Source organism: Mobula hypostoma, chromosome 2 (genome assembly GCF_963921235.1).
Source record: "Mobula hypostoma chromosome 2, sMobHyp1.1, whole genome shotgun sequence".
NCBI classification, from domain to species: domain Eukaryota; kingdom Metazoa; phylum Chordata; class Chondrichthyes; order Myliobatiformes; family Myliobatidae; genus Mobula; species Mobula hypostoma.
Window position 1 is genome coordinate 195,045,558 of NC_086098.1, and position 14,788 is coordinate 195,060,345.

The following is a 14,788-nucleotide window of genomic DNA, read 5'->3' on the forward strand; positions in this document are numbered from 1 at the left end:
TGTGTATTATTGTAACTAGTCACATGAGTGATGGTGTGGTAAGAGCAAAGGAAATGAGTTACATATTCATGCTTTGTTCTAGGCAGTTTGGAGCTGGATGTCATATTTTTTGTTAATCACTTAATTACACTTAACTTCATTTAATTGCATTTGAAATTACCTAACTTTGATTATCTCCAGTTAAATATGTTTAATATTGCTAGTCTTTGTTTCATAAGTTACGTCATTTCAAGATTGTTAGTTTTGTTATGTGCTAATAAAGGATCGAATACACTTCTAGTTTTGGAACATCATTAACTGGAGTTATTTGAAGGCTCATCACACAAAAATAATAATCCATGGGAGTTGCCAGCAGCAGCATTGGTTTGTTAGAATTGCTCACTGCAACCACTTTTTCTTTCTCTCTTATCGATGTTAGCTAATGTAAAATCATTGGCAAGACAGGGAGAAATATGCTATTTTTTTGTAGAGTGCTAAGAAATCACTTGCTTTCTGAAAGGAAAGCAGGGACTCGATTTACTATCTTATCCAAAGGAAAGAAATTAGATTTGCACATATCTGCAGATAATTTCAGGGAGAAAGACTTAATAATGCAAGATCATAATGCAAAAATATGAGTGTTCTACATTCTGCCACCAGGAAGAAATTTAGCAGACTTAATTTTCTTTTCTTTTTTAGACATTTTTTTTAAGACATTTACACTTCTTCTAAGATAATTTATAATGAGACATTCTCTTGTGCATTCCCAAGATGACCAATCTTAACAACGAGTACAGACTATTTAAACTGTCAGACTTGTCCTACAAATTGCTGGGTCATGCCTAAACCAGCCTATATAGTGCAGTCTCTCCCAACCCCCACTTCAATGCCAGCCCATGGCTGTATTGTGCATTTGCAAGAGGGAAGAGAGGAAACAGCAACAGAGGATGGGAGATGAAAAGTTGGGATGGGAAGTCTGATACAGATATTACACCTACACCAAAGGAACCATCAGTGTGATTCACTGCTACTCGACAGCCCTCTTTCATTAATTTCAACATCTCCCACTTCCTTACATCATAAATGCTCAAACATGTTTTAATCTATCTTTTGAGTATTACAACTGTATTTACATCTAGTTCTCCAGTGAAGAGCAGTTCCACATTGTTCTGAATCTTGTGTATTTTTATTATCTCAATGATGTTACAAGCTTCAGTCAGGTCAGCACTTAACCTTCCTTCCCAATCCCACTGGAATATAACCCAAATATGTACAGCTTTGTATTTTAAATATCATCCGATTAATAATTCTTCTAAATTCTTCAAAGTATGTAAATCTTTCTGTCTGACTACCAAGCACACCAGTCTACTATCAACTTCAGTAGTGAATTTATTTCTACAAATTCAAAATCTCTTTTGATTCTTGCTGATGTGAACCTGGATAGTGAAGGCCAATAGATTAATGCACTTGAGAGACATTAGGGCTAAGATCAAATATGATCCTAGTCAGTCCCCTACTTCTGAGTCATAACATTTCAGAACACATCTAGAAATTTCTACATCTTAGACATTTAGCAGCCACTGAGGAGGAGCCTTGTGTAAGATTGAATTGTCAACGCTCTCACCTCACCTTGAGACCTGGCATACGTTTCCTCCTGCAAACAAGAGGAAATCTGCAGATGCTGGAATTTCAAGCAACACACATAAAAGTTGCTGGTGAACACAGCAGGCCAGGCAGCAACTTTTATGTGTGTTGCTTATATATTTTCTCCCAGTAGCTACAGAAACAACAGATTATCAGAGGACATCAGGAAGCTGCAGATACTGGAATATGCAGGAACACATGAGCTGGAGGAACTCTGCAGGTCAGGAGGTATCTGAAGACAGGCGACATATCAGGCCAAGACCCTTCATCTGGACAGCAAGCCAAAATATCGATTGTCCATTTCCTTTCATAGAAGCTGCTTAACCACTGAGCTCCTACATCATCTAATGATTATTATCTTGCAGGAGTAATTATTTTAACCAAAAGCATTTTGCAGAAAATTGAATCCAGGGCGAGTCCTAGCACCATTCACAGCAATAGCAATGAAGAACCTACTGTATAGTACTGTATGACATTAAGGAAATTTTGTAGGGCGCATGGAAGAGATGTTGTGGTGGTACTCAGCCACAATTTGATAGAATGTCTGAACAGGTACAAGTGACTAGCCAACTTCAACTTATTTTTATGTTCTTATTTTCTTATAATAATGTGATGAGTTAACTACTGTTCTTGTAAGTAACAGTCACCAACTAACCACTGATTTGATTCAACATCTTTTTGGAGCTATACATATATTTATCCCATGTTGCAGAGGGACAAACATCTGAATATTCCTTTGTGGTTTAGCAAGTCTTTTGTTTCTGTATGAAATCTTCAGCCTTCAGTGATTATTCTATCAGAAATAACTCAGAAAGTGTATTACTATGGCAGCTAGTTAATCTTGATGGCTGTGCTCGAGGGAATGTGAAATCAATTTAATTACTCTTACAGCAGGAAACTCACTTATGTAGCACATAAAATAAGGAAGGCTTATTTAACAAAACAGAGCAAAATGTTCATTTAAATGTAATTGTAATTATGAATCACTTTTAAAGTTTTACAATAAATGAATGTTAGTTAAACTCAATAACTCTTAATAATTTATATACTCTATCAAAAATTAAATGTAATCTGTTCAAATATTTTTGAAATTAGTTAACACAAGTTGAGAACTATATTCAACAACCTATTTATTATTCCCTAGCTAACTAAATTTGTGTTTCATTGTTGAATTGGTTTGTGATTCAAAAACACTAACAGTAAAACTCCCTCATCTCTCTCTCTCTCCCCCTTCCCTCTCTCTCGTCTTTCTCTCCTCTCTCTATTTCACTAGCCAACATGTGTTTTAGTGGTCATTGATGGTTTAACAGACATGTACATTAACCACATCAATTTGTTGAGAGCTGGATGAAACTGTACCTCCACTACTGATCACCAACAGTTGTACCCCTTGAAACAGTCAAAGAAACCTTGACTGTACTTTCATGAGAAACTTCTCATTCTTGAATGATTGTGGATTTGATTGTGTTGAAATCTTAGGCCTTAATGCACCTCTCTACCTATTGAATGCCAATCTAATCAATTCATTTTAAGGTGCATTATCATCCCAGTTGTAGACATCATAATCCTGTGATGATGCTAGAAGTAAGTTTTGCATTACACCAGTGCATACATCTACTACTTCTATATCTGGTAATAAACTCAACTTACTGCCATTTATGTTGCAAAGAGATCCAAAAAGACAAGGATTTGAAACCAAGTTTAAATTCACAGAGAAGCCAATATGAGGAAAAGGAATTTTGTGTGGAGGTCAACATTCCTTTAACTCATCTGGAAACAGAGATTGCAGAGCAAGCCAATTCAGTATGAAGATTTGTAATATGTAATAGCCAGCACAGGTGGACTGGCCAAGGAGGATATGTGGAATTATAATATATCATCTGGGCTGAAATCAGCCTTCTGGATATCCACTGTCCAGAAGATGCACAAGTAGAAATTCAGTGAGAAATGGGAGGGGATTGTCTTGGGTCACTTGGAGCAAGAAATCTCATGGTTAGGATACTCACCTTGATTTTGATAAAGAAAGCAGGACGAGCATAGAAACACATCTGGATATCTTCTCCTAGACTATCACAGGCTTGTGTTACCGCCTTAGAAAATCCTCGCCCTGACATTGTCTATCGGAGAGGTCTAAGCAGAATGTGGTGTATTTAGACAGTAAGTTCTCTGTAAATCCGAGTTTAAACCGCCTGACTTACTCACCATTGAAATGCACCAATAGATAGTTTGCAACCGGGGACGTTACCATCAGAGCTCCGGTTGAATGAGTTCCTCAGCAGCCGCATACTAAACAAAAATCTCCGCTGTCAAATGACACTGAGGTCCTTGGAAAGCATTTCATGAGTCTGCAGTGAATTCGGAAGGTGAGCAGTGAGGGGTATCCATGCCCCTTTCACTCATGAATAAAGTAGTGCCATCTGCTCGTGGTTCATCGGTGATAGGTCACAACTTCATGCTCTATTTTACGCAGGGGACAGCAGCAATGTGTGTTCTGTGCATTGATCTCATTAAAGGATATTTGAAATGCTTTCATGTCTGATTTGCGCACAAACAGGGCGCAGCGAGATCCAATTTCTCAGCTCGTTCAGAAGAGCTGGGTTTAGTATTCGTTTGCGTGAGATCTAGAAAGGATTGGTGCTCCGAGCGACCTCTGCTGCGAGCTTTACACACTACATCCTGAGGTTATTTTGTGAAATTGCAGTAAGATTTCTTTTGCAAAGGTATTGGTATTGGCATCTACACTTTCTGGATGGGAACCAGTTGCAGAATAAAACTCACTATTTGAGTGCAGAGTGCCAGTAGACAGTTCGGAAGTGAAGGCAAGACGCTGGAATTTTAAAAAAAGTAAAGTGGGCGGGCACGTAAGTCAGTCAACCTGAAGCTATACGCTGCTCACCAGTAGCAGATTGGAACTTTGACGACTGTGAGGGGCCACATCGTTAAAACTGGGAACCTTCTCAGCAGCATCCAAAGAGAAGAATGTGTCTAAAGATTTCAAAATACCTAACTTGTGGAGGATCTCAGATCCATCATTCTGTACTGGGCGGAACAACGAATGGAAGAAAATCAATGTGCTATCAAGCTGCACTTTGAAATTCATTAAGCTTTCTGAAGTCCTTCTCTGCCACGGGTACAGTGCTTGAAACGTAATTTTGTATTTAATTGTAATAATCTGTTCGTTATTTACAATTAGTTTTTATATGCAAGTATACAGCAGAAGTGTATTGCCACTTGAAAAGATACATTGTGTTTCTTATGTTGCCTTACCGCAGGTCAAGAGGCACAATGGATTTTGACACGGTCTGCGCTTTGGGGAGTTTTAATCAGTTAAAATATCTTAATGACTCTTTCGATGAAAATTACACGATTCTTCTTGATCGCTGGTCTGACAATGTCACCGACCTCATAATAGACTGGTCAACCACGACTAAAATTGCCACCATGGTGATCTATCTATTTATTTGCATAGTGGGGCTGGTGGGCAACTGTCTGGTAATGTACGTTATTGTCAGGTAAGCATTTTATTTTTCATGTTTTACATGAGTTTATTTCAAACAGTTTTAAAAACGTTTATAAAGACGGGAAACTCAGTTTTTTTGTGTGTGAGAGTGTGCTGCCTTAGAGCGCCCTCATAGGGGTAGGACTCGGGTCTAAATTCATATATCCCTCATATTGCAATGTAAAGTACGGTAAAATACTGAATTCAAAATGTTTCACAAATAATAGCTGTTTTATTTTTCATTCGGATAGGTATATAATAAACTTACATTGCGGAATAAATTGATAAGGATTTACAAATAACGAGAGCGCTCAATTCCTCTGAGATTATGTAAATTGACGTTGCAACCCGGTTTTTATCTAGTATTTCTGTTCTTTCAGAACGTCAGATTACAATCTATTTTATGTAGGTATTGTATGTTTTATAGTGTTAACCGACTCCTCACGGAGAAAGGGGATGGAAAATTGCCTGCTTGGAATGTTTAGGTTTATTCTGGGATGGGTATGCAGGAAATAAATGACTTTTTCCATTGTTTTCACTCCATCTGTAAAATGTAAAATACATTCATATCCAGATTAGTTCCTAATGCAACGATCTCCTTTTTACAATATTTTATCAATATGTGTTGGATTTAATCGGTGTAACAGTGAAATATGGCATTTTGGACTCAGGTCGAAATTGATTCACTTCAAATTGGGAACCAGTTTCACCGCGACTGGTTATATGCGTTGTCAAATGTAACCAGTTTTCAGATTAGTAACACCGTATGATGAAGTTAGCAAACATATTAAAAATAATAGATTGATCAACAGTAATAGATTCATGAATATTACTGGCTCTAATTTACTACAATTCTTATCTCTCCCGCTCGCCATCCACAAATCCATCCCCTCCCCCAATGATATATCCTGACTGTTGTATATTCATTTAGTTTGGTGTGATCATCAGAAAGAGATGTATGTTCCACTCGTTGCTGATGTATTCTATTCGATTTTTTTGCTCTATACAATTCTTTGGTAAGGTAACTGATTACTTTTGTCTTTATTCAAAACATTATAGTAAATTGCCTTTTAATCTTTAACAACTTAGTTGCTTCGTCTCTTTAAACATCAAATAGATATGTTCTTCTCATTTATTTTAAAGGATAAATTCAATATTTTTACATTTAAAATCCATTAAAATAAAATAACAAAGAAACCAAGTTGTGGAATCTTTTGGCTCGTTTGTCAGTAGATGGGAAACATTGACACTATGTCAATTGCAGGTTCTCTCTCCTGACTTAGCCACTCTCAATGCACTTCGGTACAGTGCCTTGAAAAGGTGTTCAGACCCCACAACTATTTTCACATTTTACTGTCGCTTTTTCTAAATTTAAATTATATTGAAGTAGGATTTTAAGCTAATGTACAAAATATTGTGCATCATGTCAAATCAAATGAAAAATTCCAAAGTCTGTCAACAATTTACTAAAAATTAAAAACCAAAATTGTGAGGCTGAAAAAATCACCCCCTTAGTAATTACTCTGATAACTTTCCTCAGGTGCAATGTATTGTATTATTTTACCAACTCACCAAATTTGTTAATGTAGAAAATTGGAGGAGCGATTGTTTTCAATGAATCCATAAGATTAAATACCCCCTCTCTGCAAGGTCCAACAGTATGGTAGATTTTCAATAGACCAAATCAAAATGAAGGCAAAAGGCAAGTCAGGGAAATGATATTAGAGAAGCACAAATCTGGGGAAGGGTATGAGACCATCTCAGAGGCACTGAATATAACTCAGAGCCCAGTGAAATCCATCATGAAAAAGTGGAAAAAATATGATACTACAGCCACACTGCTTGGGTCATGCTGCCCCTCTCAGCTTAGTCGCTGGAGAAGAATGACACTTATAAGAGAGGCTACTGTAACGCTAACAGTCACTCTGAGTGAGCTGCAGAAGTCAGTGCTGCAACTGGAGATGAAGTTCATGGCTCCACAATCTCAAAGGCCTTGCACAAAAAGGGTATTTATGAAAGAGTGGCAAGGAAAAAACCCTGACTGGAAAAAAAAGCCTATCATTGTCCGTGAAGACTTTGCAAAGCATCTCTTAGAAGATGTGGAAGCAGATCTTGTGGTGGGTGAGACTAAAGTGGAATTTTCTGGCCTCAACAGTGCATGTGGCGTTACTGTGCCTCAGCTATGTAACACCACCCCTACTGTAAAGTAAGGTGGAGGTAGCATCGTGCTATGTGGATGCTTGTTAGCAGCAAGGACTGGAAACCTGGTCAGGATTGACAGAAAGGTGTATGCTGCTAAATACAGAGAGATGCTGGATAAAAACCTGCTAGATTCTGCCAGAAAGCTTAAACTGAGGAGAAAGTTTGTCTTTCAGCAGGACAACAGCCCTAAGCATACTGCCAGAGCAACTATGGAGTGGCTTCAAATAAAGACATTGAGTCTAGCCAGAGTCCTGGCCTTAACCCAATCGAACATCTCTGGCAAGACCTCAACACTTCTGTCCAGGTCTGCTCCCCAACTAACCTGGCACAGCTTGAGCAATTTTGCGAGGAGGATTCTGCAAATCTTACTTCACTGCATTGTGCAAAGCAAATAGGGACTTATAGCTGTGAGGTGGTTCAACTAAGGGGGATGAATACTTTTGAAAAGCTGACATTTCAGTTTTTGAAATTTTAGTTTTTTCATTCTTTACAATTTTCCATGTTTTTTGGGCTCTACTGTGGGGAGGGGGAGCACATGATTCACAAATAAAAATTCTCAGTTAAATTTATCAGAATCCATAGAAGTGATACTCACTTATGTGAACAAAGGGTTGGGGCTGAATACTTTTTCAAGGCACTGTAAATGTCAATAATTCCTTGAAGCAAATAAGAGCACCATCTGGTTTTGGGACAGATAGCTCTCTACAGATTCCAATTTGATTATGTTTAAACGTCAAATTTGAAATTTACCTGCTATTTCCCAGGTGAAATAGTTCAATTCTGAAAGCCTGGAAAATGAATTTTACTGGCTTTAATCCACATAAAGCAGAACATTCCTACCACTGTACTTGAACTGTAACTCTTCCCCATTAGCAGACATCATCTCATCAGTGATACATTCACCTCCTTTCTTCAAGGATATCTGTGTCTTGCCTTTCTCCCTCTCAATCAGAAATGTATGCCTCTTATAACATGTTCTGCTTTCTTTTCCATAATTTGTCTGTTCTCCCCTTCAGAGAAATGTGTCCCTTTCAAAGAGATTGTCTCTCCTCTTTCAGAGGCAGTCTAAAAAATGTCTTTATGAAGGCTGTTCCCTGCCCCTCTCCCCATTCACAGAGATACTTTCCCATAGCCCATCACAAAGGCACATCAATTCTTTATATTTTATATTTCTGGTTGCATTGTAAATACTGTACATGCTGGTATTCATGTACATTTTATTCCATATCAATACATTAATGTCCAATGTTATTTTTATAATACACTATTCTTTATAATTGTTGAATGCTGATGTTTCTTATTGCATGCCATGCTACCACACCACAGCAAATTTCTACGGATGTAAACCGACCTTTGGTTTGTTGAAGGTTGTACATATTTGCTTGCACCTGGGTTGCCGTGTGCACAGACAGTTATAGTGCACAAACAAGTGATGTGGCAGTCAGATCACACATACAAAAAATGTTCCTGACTTATTAATAAGCTGCTAAAGAAGCATTTATTAGTCTTTAAACAGCAGCTTGCTGCTGCTGTTACTGTGTTGCATTGTTGCACTTATGAAACGATTTAAAATATGGATAAGGCGATATGCATGAAATAAAGAAATTGTGGCTCCTTTCAATACCTTTTAAAGATACCCAAAGATATTTTGAATTGGATTATGCTTAAAGATGCATAGTTAGATGTATCTTATTTCTGGCAAAGTTTTATAAAGAGTTAACGAGACAAACAACTAGATTATTATTTTTTGTGATAGGTAAGGAAAAGTAAACTATTTAGAACATGAGGAGAGTAGTCCTGTGGAACATTTTACATCCAGACAATAGAATTTGTCAGAACTCCTGCTTTATTGCCTGGTGGCAAACTATTCATAGGATGGAAATGGAAATCTGACTAAATTCTAGACAATGATCCTACTGCTTCATAATCCTGTAATGCCACCCTTTGTTCTCACAAATAATAAAATTAATCTTTTACTAAAATATTTGCATCCAAAACTGCTATGTGCTGTCTGATGCACTTTTAGCACTACCCCATAAAGCAAGGAAACAGGCTTTTGGATCCATCTTTTTGAACTGAATATTAACAAGAGTGAACTTAGAGAGCTGTAGCTCTTGCTGCTGACGTACAGCGAAGTCGTATTTAGATTAAAGATTAGAGAATATGGCAAAGTGTGAAAGGACTATCTTCCCAAATCAATGCTGGTCTATAAAGAAATTTAATGTTATCATTTGCCAATGTCATGTCCAAAATTGCAAAACCATGACATGTAGGAGGCAAAGAAATGGGGGAGGATCTACTTATCATTTAGCTAAGTATTTTCCATGACCATTTATTCATTGCACCTTGGTGTGACCAGATGATTAAGATGTGAAGAACATCATTACATAAAGAGTTCTTTTGCCCTTTATCTCGAGATCCTAACAAAAACACGTCATGAAAATAACTTTTTTTTAAACATCAATGGGGTATTTTATTGTTCGGATGAATAGATAACATTGACAGGAATTCTATAACACCCATTTAACACTGCAGTGTAGCCAAATTGAACTCAATTCATTGCATTTGAAACCATCTGGGAAATGAGCAGTCTGAATTGTTTTATTATTTCCTGCTATTCAAGATACTAAAGAGCAAATAAAACAGCAAAATTGTAACTGCTTGAGATTAAATAAAATCCTCACTTAGGTATACACATACTTCGCTGGGGTTTTTAACATGTGTTTTATAGATTGTGTTTCCAATTTTTCTTCTCTGGATTCTGTACGGGCACTGCCTACAGCAAAGGTGAAAATTTACTTTGACAAATTTACCAAAGCAAAATGTTTCTGATGCTCAAAAATGCAATTAATATTTAAAAAGTCAGTAAATTCTCAGTTAACACAATTATAGGTATTTGGATCAGGGAAGATTCATTATGAAAGGCTCATGAAAGTTAATCGATATAAATTGTGAACTATATATTCCAGATGGGACCCACCATTTACATATACCATCCAAATGTCCCTTTCCCAGAACTTTCCTTTTTCTCCATCAACAGCCCCACTTGCTAAGAATATCATAGAATTCTGTGGTGAGGCCCCGAGTTCACCAGCAATGTAACTTAGTCATGAGCATATACCAAAATATGCCGTCCCACGTAACACCTCTGAGAAATGTTGACTGCAAAGGCACACCTCAATGGTTATCATCTGTCAAAGCTTCTCAATAATCCAGAAGGATTCAAAACCTATTAAAGTGAAATAAGCTATTAGAAAGATTGCAAATTACTTTGAAATGAATCATAGAGGAAAGTAAAGTGATCACGCTACGAAACACTTCCAGGTTACGGAAAACATTAAACTGGACACAAAAAGATTTAATACAGAATGACTTGCTGTATTCTATTCTGTTTAATCTGCCTTTTATCTCTTTCTCTTCTATTTTACTAGTTCTATATATGAAGTCAATGATTTGCAATGTTAGCTTTTCTTCAAATACTGTCTGACCTTTGAATATTACCCACATTTTCATTAAAACAGCAGTCTTCTTGCATTGTTTCAAATTGAGTTTTCTATGAGGTGCTGATGGTGTGGTTTCTCTACACTGAAGAAACCAAGAATGGCTGATTGCTTTGGAGGACCCCTCAGTTTCCTCTACAAGCAAGACTCTAAGCTTCTAATGACCTGTTTAATATTTTGTCTTGCTCCAAAACCATCCTCTTTGGTTTTGCCCTTTCACACAACTCAATAGAAACTCAAAGAGCTACTCCCCTTCTTCTAATTGCGACATTGCAGCCTTCTGGCATGATGATGAAATCACCAAATTCAGATCATGAGCTATTTCAGCCTTGATTTCTGCATTCCCGGCACTTTTATCTTTGTCTCACTATTTCATTTTAATTCCTCTCTTCTTATTCACACCTCCTGCAGACATAACGTGACCACCTTCTTGCAGTTGGCTCCACAAACATCATTCAGTGTACCGTAGTCTCCACATTATCACAGACCTTTGTCTTTTAATCTGTTCCCCTTACCCCCTTTTTCTGCCACTTAAAATGTATTAATTGTTAACTTTTCCTTATTTTGGCTGAAGATTATCAGTCTGAAACATTAACTCTTTCTTCCACAGCTGCTGCTTGACCAGCTGAGCATTTCTAGTGATTTATATTTTTATTTCTCTGTAACCTAACCATCTCCATTCAAAAACTGGTTTCATGTGAATCTTGCTGCAGATTCTGTAATGTAAATGCTACAAAATCTCAGCAAATTCAGAGTCCAGCAAAGGAGCATAGTTGGAAAACTGATAGCAAAGCTTAGTGTCAAAGTGTGATGCTCCTATTCAAGCTATAGTCCTGACAAGTCAGGTCTTAGATACTGGTGATTTTCTGTGCAATTAGAAAAAATCCTGGTCATTAACACTGCTCCAGCAATCTATTAATTTTTGGGTCAGGCATGCTAATTAGTTTCACATAACCATTAATAATTTGGCTTTTTTTTTGTTTAATTACTGCTACTTGTTGCTGTGAAGTTAAGACCATAAGTTATGATCCATTTGGCCCACTGTGTCTGCTCCACAATTCAATATTGACTCATTGTTATTTTCAACTTCATTCTCTCACCTTCTCCCTGTAAGCCTTAACTACTTTACTAATCAAGTATCTATCAATCTCTGCCTTGAGTACACGCAATGATTTGGCCTCCACTACCCTCTTTGGAAACAAGTTCCACAGATTCACCACCTTCTAGCTGAAGAGACTTCATTTCACCCCTATCATAAACAGATGTCTCTTTACTCTGAAGCTGTCCCTTGGATCCTAGACATTTCTGCTCATGGAAACTCCTTCTCCACATTCGGTCTATCCAGGCCTTTCACTATTTGACTAAGATATTTGTGCACAAGAATGCGAAATACTGACATTAAGTTTTAACCTATAATTTGAACATTGATGCAGTCTTTGTAATCTACAAGCTACTTTTATATTCTGGCAGTCTGAAGTCTTATCCATTTGTGGCTCATTTTAATTTTCCATCAGCTTCCTCAATGTTTTTCTTGTAAGTTTTATTTCCCTTCTGTATCATGTTGTTCTGAATCCTAGAGTAAGTGGCCACAGAGCTTTAGCATGGAAATTCAAATGTAGCACACAGACTATACATCTATGGTCAGATTAATGACAATAATTAAACTCGAGTTCATACATAAAGGTAAAGAAGCACAAAATGAGTACGTTATATCAACAAGACAGATGAACTTAATCAAAGACAAATATGTAGAAACCAAAATAAAACCATAAACAACAATTTAATTCCAATTATCATTGCCCTGACTTAATACTTTATGTGTATAAGGCAATTAGTGTTCAATAACAGTATGGTGTCATTTTTAAATGGTATGACTTTGGTAATTAAACTAAAGCATAATAATTGCTGTAAGGTATGATGCAGATATTATATTTCACATTGAGTATTCATCAGTTGAAATTGTTACTGCAAAAAAAAACTTCGTTAATTATCTGTGAATCCAAAATTCACTTATGAAACATTCTCATGGAGATTACACCACTGTCTTGTAAACTGAAGTATCCAGTGACTATCTGCTGCAGAAGTGGGTTGGTTGGAATTGGGGAGAAGCAGTTATACCCATCCAGGACAATGGAGCTTCAGACCTCGGTAGAAACAAAAGGTGCCAGAAACACACAGCAAATAATAAGGGTCATTGATCATGAAATGTTAACTCTTGTTTCTCCTTCCACAGAATGCTGCCAGGCAAATGTTTCAAGCATTTACAATTCTAGCATCTGCTTTTTTTAATTATCTCTTTTAAGCTGTTGATATAATAAAATATAAATTATAATTTGGCCTTGCACAGATTTATCAGCAATGCTGGGAATAAAAAATTGCTGTAACTGCATGGACTAATAAATGTTAAAAACATTTAAATCAGGTTAGAGGAAAGGTTTAGAGGGATTTAGGCCTGTTGGGACTAGCTCAAGTAAACAACTGGATCAGTGTGGAGGAGTTTGGCTGACGGGCCTGTTTTAGTACAGTATAATGCTGTGACTCTATGACTTGATAAACACAGACATCCCACCTCTCCCGGAAGTTCTGGGAGTCTCCCACATATTAATAGTGGCTCCCTGATGCCCGCAAATTATATACAATGTCCCAGAAATCAATTTTTGAGAAACAGAGAGACAGAGAGACAGAGAGACAGAGAGACATGGCAGAGTGTTCCAAAAAAATAAATAAAACATACGTCACCCCAGACTACACTAAAGTGTACCCCTGCCTAACAGGGGTCAAAATTAATGACAGTGTTGCTCACTGTGCTGTTTGCAACAGTGACTTTTCTATTGCCCATGGTGAGGGGAGACCTCATAGAAACATTTCGAATGTTAAAAGGCGTGGACAGAGTGGATGCGGCAAAATTGTTTCCAATGATGGGGGGAGTCTAGTACGAGAGGGCGTGACTTCAGGATTGAAGGACGCCCTTTCAGAACAGAAATGCGAAAAAATTTTTTTAGTCAGAGGGTGGTGAATCTATGGAATTTGTTGCCATGGGCAGCAGTGGAGGCCAAGTCATTGGGTGTCTTTAAGGCAGAGATTGATAGGTATCTGAGTAGCCAGGGCATCAAAGGTTATGGTGAGAAGGCGGGGCAGTGGGACTAAATAGGATAAAATGGATCAGCTCATGATAAAATGGCGGAGCAGACTCGATGGGCCGAATGGCCTACTTCTGCTCCTTTGTCTTATGGTCTTAAGATTGTAAAAGACATGCTGAGGTGAGTTTAACAGGCGTCATTCGTTCATTAGCATAGCTAACGTTATTTAAACTAGCTGGCTAGCTGCTAAGGAGCTATTCTAATGCAGACATTCCACCTCTCCCGGAAGTTCCATGAGTCTCCTGCAAATTGATGGTACTACCTCCCTGAAATGAGTTTTTGCAGGGTGGGATGTCTGTAAACAGAGAAGCTAACTTTTACGATGTACTAATTATAGCCTCAGTAATACACATACCTGGCTTGACTTTGGCTCTCATTTGTAATTAAACCTATAAATTTAAAGCTGGTCTAAAAGGAAATTGCTTTATCTTCCTATGGCCTATAATTGCTGCCTAGAACCTGTATGATTTGATTGTTTCTTATCTGCCACAGATGAAGATTTCCTATTTTCATTTTAAAACGTTTCTCTCCTGGAGAGGCTGTATATTTATTTATTTACTGATAATTACAACTACTCTTGTGGTTGACATGCTGATACATGTTAGTGTTGCTTGCGAATGCTGTTATCATGAGTTTGCAATGTACAGTGAAAATACAAGTTTATTTGTTACATGGTCATTTGTGATTTTCCTATAAGAAAGAAACAAGCATAAAATCTCATGATTTATGAACAACATTAGAACTGCCTCCAACATCATAGACAATGACTCTCAGTAGTCATAAATGCTACGTCACAAAAATAGGAAATACTATGAAATTGGGTA

The 14,788-nt window shown here is 37.3% G+C and overlaps 1 protein-coding gene across 6 annotated transcripts in view; it reads left to right on the forward strand.

Annotated features, from left to right (window-relative positions):
* Positions 1–14,788, forward strand: part of oprl1 (opiate receptor-like 1) — a 130,449-nt gene that overhangs the window by 101,068 nt on the left and 14,593 nt on the right. The window contains exons 1-2 of one of the 6 annotated variants that reach the window (XM_063030672.1): positions 4,542–4,769; positions 4,896–5,135. The exons of 2 other annotated variants lie outside the window; for them this stretch is intronic. In XM_063030672.1, the coding sequence (XP_062886742.1) occupies positions 4,909–5,135 (227 nt within the window). In that variant the 5' untranslated portion in view covers positions 4,542–4,769; positions 4,896–4,908. Of the gene's footprint in view, positions 1–4,541; positions 4,770–4,895; positions 5,136–6,075; positions 6,139–14,788 lie in introns of those variants that run through there. 3 more of the 6 variants (XM_063030681.1, XM_063030663.1, XM_063030706.1) reach the window with 3 other exon arrangements.